Below are 6,910 nucleotides of genomic sequence, written 5' to 3'. Positions count from 1 at the left end.
AAACTTTATTGAACTGCTAGACAATAAGTGAGCTTAAACGGGATTTAAACAGGACCCGGTTTACATCCCTGAAAGTATCTCAATTTCATGCATGTTGTCTTTATTTGTGTGCTTTAGGATACAACATGCTTCTAAGAGTGCTTATCAACAATCTCCATAATTTTGCAGCCCAGAAGTTTCACGGGATTTCGGCATGAACGTCAGGCAAACCAGCTCGTTTTGCTATGGAAAGTGAAGAAGAATCCGTGTCCGAAAATGGGACCAGAGGGAATTTGTTGGATCGTTCGTACGTGTGGCGGTGCTCAAGTGGAAAATTAGATAGCATCACAAGCTCCGAACAGTCCACATTGATGGCGCCATTAATTCACTCACATGTCCACACCTAACACCTCGCCACACCTGGCCATGGCAGCTCGGCTTTACACAACCTTTGGCTCATCCGAGCCTGCCGTGTGGGTCCCACGCTCCGCCACGTCGGCGCCTAAGGCTCGCCTCTCCCGTGATCACAGGCCGTCTATAAAGCCGGGAGGAGGCTACGTGCCCAGCTCAGGACGCCCAGTCACCGTCGGATGAGCTGAGCTGAGGGTGTTCGGATGGCGTCGCCGCTGCGTAACGGGGATCAGACGGCGGCGGGGGGACGGAGGAAGGAGTCGAGGCGGCTGGGGACGCTCCTCCTGGTGCTGCGGGTGGCGGCGCTGTGCTTTAGCCTCGCGGCGGCGGTGTTCGCGGCGACGGACGGCGCCGTGCTGCGGCTGGCGCCGTTCAGGTTCCTGCTGGCGGCGAACGCGATCGTGGCGGTATACTCGGTGTTCGAGGTCGCCGCGGCGGCGTGGGAGGTGGCCAAGGGCGCCACGCTGCTCCCGGAGGCCTTGCAGCTCTGGTTCGACTTCGGCCACGACCAGGTAACCAATTAACCAGCGCCTACTTGCTGTAATTACACGCAAGTTGCATCTGGTCGATCGATCACACACATGGAGTTGGTTAACTAATTTCGGAGTTGTTCATTCGATCGTGTGTGCGTGCGCTGCAGGGTTTCGGGTACATGGCGCTGGCAGCGGCGGCGGCGGCGGCGCGGGAAGCGGCGTTGTGCGGCGGAGTCCAGGAGCGGAATATCAGCAGCACGGCGTGCCTGCAGGGCGACATCGCCGTGGGGCTCGGGTTCGCGGCGTTCGCTTTCCTGGCGCTGGCGGCGCTCGCGACGGGGTTCCGGCTTGTCCGCTTCCTCGCCACCGGTTCCCGGCTCCCGGCGGGGGCCTCCTCCCCGTATTGACCGGCGCGCGTGGGGCCATGGAGCATACTTTCCGTACGTAGTAGCTACTCGTGCGATGAACTGATCGGAGTGCGGCTAGCCAGAGCACTTCGATTCTTCGGTGGTTTTGATCGATCGGTGGGGTGATTATTACAGTATGCACTACGCTTGATTAGCTCGACAATATTAGATGGATGTGTGTGATGTGTACGCAAGATTCTGCGGGATATACCAGTGAAACATAGGAGGTGCATGACGAGTGTGTTTTTTCATTTTGGGTTTGCTATATCTGGCCGGTGGGACTCACCCTCGTTCTTTTTTTTCTGGGGATTTTTTTGCCGAGAATTTGGGGAGCTTCATCGGTAATTACATTCGATTACAATTAGCCCTGAAGCTGTAATAAGAAAGGATGAACGTTCGTGTGGCCAGGAAACCAACAAGGAACGTGCCTGCTTAGCACAAAGTTCCGCCACACTGTTACCATCCTTGGGACATGTCTAACAGAAAAACTAAAACTTGCTGATTTTCCCTCTATTTCATCTAAGATAGATGCCACAATTGATCAAGAATTATAACGCGAAGATCAAAGGTTAACAACCTCTAAGCAATCCACTTTCATCACCACGTGCAAGAAGCCTCATAGTTGTGCAAAAATAACGCTTTCTCGAAGTGCCATGACTTTGGCAATAACTAGATCACGTGCGAGAAGCCTCATAGTTGTGCAAAAATAACGCCTTCTCCAAGTGCCATGACTTTAGCAATAACTAGATCGGTGACCCCATCGAAGGGTTTACTCCAAGCTTCCGTGAAGGATAGATGGGACCGAGTTGCACCAACTCCTCCTCTTCCACACCGAGCTTCAATGTTGATTGCGCCGACGATGTTGATTTTCTATCTAACATCCGAACGTCGCCAACACTAGCCATCAGGGATGCCGAGTTGGGACTTTGGTATGTCGAGTATCAACAGATCATCGCGGATTGTCTTCGCCGAATGAACATATCACCTGAATGGAATCAGAACATGATGCATCTTCTTCATGTACAACTTATCTCGAATCAAAGGACCATTGTGTAGATTAGAAGGACAAAGTAAATGAGGAGATTAAGAGTGTGAGTACATTATCCTCTGTATACGTTGGTCTTTCCAGTCGCCGCCTCCTCTTCCAAAAAAAGATAGGGTTCGTGCCTCTTGCCGGCTCCGCTGCGGGTCCGCCTCGTCTCCGGTGGCCCTATGGCCATGGGGGCGCGGTGGATCCTAACAAGGGCCGGCGGGAGGGCTCCGTTGTTAGTGGTTCCTTCAAGATTTGTTAGGGTTTGTGTCCTACTCAGGAAGACGAGACGGCGGCGGCTCCCTGAAGATGGAATAAAGGTCTCCCCGCCTAGTCCCCGTTCCGGTGATGCGCCTAGCATCGTTGGTGGGCGTGTGGAGGTGTGTCTCCGGCGGATCTATCCTCGGTGGATTTGCTCGGATCTGGTTGTGGTTTGTCTATGTTTGTGTGTCTTCAGGTTGGATCCTTTCGATCTACGTTATTCTTCATCAGCGACGGTTGCTGTTCTGGTGCGCTGGTCCTACGGGGTGAAAGGGCATTTCCCTACTTTATGTTTTGGACGATGATGACAACCCTTTGTTGGTCTAATCTTGTGCTAAATGTTTCAGGTTCTCGATGCTTAGCCCTACATCGGAAAGCTATTCTCTCTCATAGGAAAAGATCGAAGACGTGTCCTCTATGCTTTTTATCTCTTTGGTCATAGGGAACCCGTACTATCAAGAGGGAATCCTCATTGGAAAGAACTGGGGGAATCCATTCACGTATACCTTCCTCACCCCTCCTTTGTCCTTCTCAGTTGTGAGAGAGAGAGTTTCCCTTATCTTCTTCTGCTCACTGTTACCTCCCGCCGGTTGTACCGCTCTCTGGAGCGGTTGTACCGCTGGGTCTTGACGCTCACCAGCTTTGATCGAGCGGTTGTACCGCTACTTCCGGGCGGTGGTACCGCCACCATGCTCTGCAAAAGCTAGGGTGGTGGTTCCGGCCATGCACCGCCCAAGTACCGCTCAAGGCTCTGGTTTGATGCGGTTCTCGGGAGGTAGTGGCCCCGTTGGTCCGGTCGTTCCTCGATGACCGGTACCATCGGTGGTCTGAGCGGTTCTTCCGCTCAGAACTTAGCCGCCCAAGAGCTCAAGGCCATGCGGTTGTTCCGGCCATGCACCGCCCAAGTACCGGTCAAGCTTCTGTTTTGATGCGGTAGTTGTGCGGTGGCTAGGCGGTTAGTCCGGTTATTTTCTTAACCGGTACTACCGCCTGCTGGCCTGGTTGTACCGCCTGGTAGGGTTCTGCAGATACACCGTGAGTTCCGGTTGTGCCGGGACAAGGACCGGTTGTACCGCTGTAGTGCAAAAAACGCATTAACGGCTGGAATTTAGGGTTGCTATATAAGGGTGCTTCTCCCACCTACCACTCTCACCTTTTGACCTCTCTCACTCCACCATTAATGCACCTCAAGCTCTCTTGCCCGATCTCTCTCTCTAGCCACTCAAACTTGTTGACTTGCTAGGGATTGAAGGAGGAGACCTAGATCTACACTTCCACCAAAGGATATTTGCTTCCCCCATACTTTCTTGTGTGGATTTTGTTACTCTTGGGTGTTTGAGCACCCTAGACGGTTGAGGTCACCTCGGAGCCATATTCCATTGTGGTGAAGCTTCGTGGTTTCGTTGGGAGCCTCCAATTAAGTTCTGGGGAGAGCCCCAAACTTGTTTGTAAAGGTTCGGTCGCCGCCTTCAAGGGCACCAATAGTGGAATCATGGCATCTCGCATTGTGTGAGGGCGTGAGGAGAATACGGTGGCCCTAGTGGCTTCTTGGGGAGCATTGTGCCTCCACACCGCTCCAACGGAGACGTACTTCCCCTCAAAAGGAAGGAACTTCGGTAACACATCCTCGTCTTCACCGACTCCACTTTTGGTCATCTCGTCCCTTTACTTTTGCAAGCTTACTTGTGTTACTTTCCTTGCTTGCTTGTGTGCTTGTGTGTGTTGCATCATATAGGTTGCTCACCTAGTTGCATATCTAGACAACCTACTTTGATGCAAAGTTTAATTTGGTAAAGAAAAGCTAAAAATTGTTAGTTGCCTATTCACCCCCCCCCCCTCTAGTCAACTATATCGATCCTTTCAATTGGTATCAGAGCCTCGTCTCTTTATTAAGGACTTAGCCGCCCGAAGAGTATGGTTGATACCATAGACGGTGTGGAGGAACACTCCGGTGTGAATCCGATCTCATCTACGGGGGATGGGGGAACCTCGGTCTCTCGTGAGGAGTTCAATGTGGCCTTGGAGACATTGAAAACCTCCATGACGACCGAGGTTGAAAGCATGTTTACTAAATTCCTTGAAGGGCTTAAACTATCCACCGCACCGTTGAAAGTGGGTGATCCCACCGACAAGGTGACGGATGCTATCTCCAACAAGGGGGAAGCTAGTAGTGAAAAGGCTCCTTCTTCTAGTGGTAAAAATGGCACCGACATCTTTTCATGTGGAACCACCACTTGTTTATGGTGGACCGGTTCCTTCCACTCATTTGAATCATGCCGGTCCTCCCCCTAAGATTGTGAAAAATGAGGACTTTGATTCTTGGGTTTACCGCTTTAAGCGTCATTTAAATCATGTGAACACTAATCTTTGGAGAATCATTGAAGAAGGTTTCCATCCGCATGATCCAAGCAACTCCACTCCTCGAGAAGCCGCGAATAATCAATTCAATGAGAATGCTCTCTTCATCATTCAAGATGCAATTCCACCCGAAGATCTACCTCACCTTCGGCCCTTCGCCTTGGCCAAAGACGCATGGCTTTGTGTTGTCTCGCTCTACCGGGGAAGCGCAAGCATTCAACGTTCCAACTATGAAGTGGTGCAAGATGAAACCGATGAGTTTGCAATGAAAGAAGATGAAGAACCTCGTGAGCTTTATCGGAGAGTAACCAAACTCGCGGTCTCACTCCGAGATCACGGGAGCAAGGACACGGATGACAATTGGATTAAGTGCAAATTCCTCAAGGCAATGATGCCCTACCACAAGGCCATGTCCTCCATCATTCGTCAAAGTCCGGACTTCCACACTTTGACCTCAAGCGAAGTGTTGGATGAGTTTGTGGCCATGAACATTTTGGACAAGACCGCCGACAATGCGGCACTTCGTTCTCAAAGGGCAAAGAAGCCCAACCTTGCATTGAAGGCCAAACTCTACGTTGAAGAAGAAGAAGAGGAAGAAGAGGAGGGCAATCCCGAAGATACAAAGTATGCATATAATGAACACATGGCACTTGCTTCAAGGCAATTTTGGAGCAAGAAAAACTCAAGGCCAAACTTTAACAAAAAGAACGCAAGTGGCACGAAGAGCAAGCAACGTGTAAGGACTTGCTACAACTGTGGCAATGTGAGTCATTTTGTTGCGGAGTGCCCGTATGAGAAGAGGGAAGACAATGGTGGCAAGCTCATTCGAAAGGACAAAGCCAAGTCCTTCCCCAACAAGAGCAACTTTATCGAGAAAACCCCTCACAAGGCATTTGTGGCTCAAGAAGAGTACCATGAGGACGACGATGATGATGAATATGGTGAGTCGGTTGCCATGGCCTCCGTTGCCATTGCAAAAACTCCACGAATATCTCTCTTCGACTCACCCAATGAGAACATCACCGCCAAGTGCCTCATGGCTAAAGCCACCAACTAGGTAACTCCCAACATCAAAACTACCATCATTAATAATCCTTCCTTGACAGATTGCATTGACGAATGTGAGGGATCTAATGTGGAAGAAAATGAGTTTGAGTCCTTTATGGGTAAACTCAAGGGTAAATCCAAGAAGCATTTTGTTGCTCTCTTGGAACAACTTGGTGAAGCCAATGACGTGATCGAGTCTCATGAAGATACCATCTCCAAGATGGAGGGGCATAGTCGTGACTATGCCGATGAGATTTCGGATCTTTCCCATGCTCTTGAGGAAGAGCGTGGTCTTCGTTTGGCTCTTGAGGAGTCACACAATGATGATCATGCTAAGTTAAAGAAAGATCTTGATCATGCTATCGTTGTTTCTCGTGTGCTAAACTCCAAGAAGGCCAAACTTGGGGTTGATCTTGCTAGACTCAAAGATGAGTTTGATCTACTTGACAAGGCTCACAAGGTCTTGAAGGGTGCTTGAGGGAGTCCTGGATTAGGGGGTCTCCGGACAGCCGGACTATATCCTTTGCTCGGACTGTTGGACTATGAAGATACAAGATTGAAGACTCCGTCTCGTGTCCGGATGGGACTCTACTTGGTGTGGAAGGCAAGCTAGGCAATACGGATATGTATATCTCCTCCTTTGTAACCGACCTTGTGTAACCCTAGCCCTCTCCGGTGTCTATATAAACCGGAGGGTTTTAGTCCGTAGGACAGAATAACATACAATCATACCATAGGCTAGCTTTTAGGGTTTAGCCTCTCTGATCTCGTGGTAGATCTACTCTTGTACTACCCATATCATCAATATTAATCAAGCAGGACGTAGGGTTTTACCTCCATCAAGAGGGCCCGAACCTGGGTAAAACATCGTGTTCCCTGCCTCCTGTTACCATCCGCCTTAGACGCACAGTTCGGGACCCCCTACCCGAGATCTGCCGGTTTTG

The 6,910-nt window shown here is 50.5% G+C and overlaps 1 protein-coding gene across 1 annotated transcript; it reads left to right on the top strand.

Annotated features, from left to right (window-relative positions):
• Positions 1–533: 533 nt before the first annotated feature.
• Positions 534–1,521, top strand: LOC125555747 (CASP-like protein 4C1). Its single transcript, XM_048718602.2, has 2 exons — positions 534–902; positions 1,031–1,521. Exons 1-2 carry the CDS (start codon positions 594–596, stop codon positions 1,268–1,270), a joined length of 549 nt encoding a protein of 182 aa, XP_048574559.2. The 5' UTR covers positions 534–593; the 3' UTR covers positions 1,271–1,521.
• The last annotated feature ends 5,389 nt before the right edge of the window (positions 1,522–6,910 follow it).

Source organism: Triticum urartu, chromosome 5A, assembly GCF_056163025.1.
Source record: "Triticum urartu cultivar PI428250 chromosome 5A, HENAU_Tu73, whole genome shotgun sequence".
Taxonomy (NCBI): Eukaryota; Viridiplantae; Streptophyta; class Magnoliopsida; order Poales; family Poaceae; genus Triticum; species Triticum urartu.
This window is presented reverse-complemented; position numbering and strand designations above follow the sequence as displayed.

Coding starts and splice junctions, on each gene's coding strand:
- LOC125555747 (XM_048718602.2), top strand. CDS start 594: ATGGCGTCGCCGCTGCGTAACGGGGATCAGACGGCGGCGGGGGGACGG. Junction 903..1,030: donor TCGACTTCGGCCACGACCAG/GTAACCAATTAA, acceptor CGTGCGCTGCAG/GGTTTCGGGTACATGGCGCT.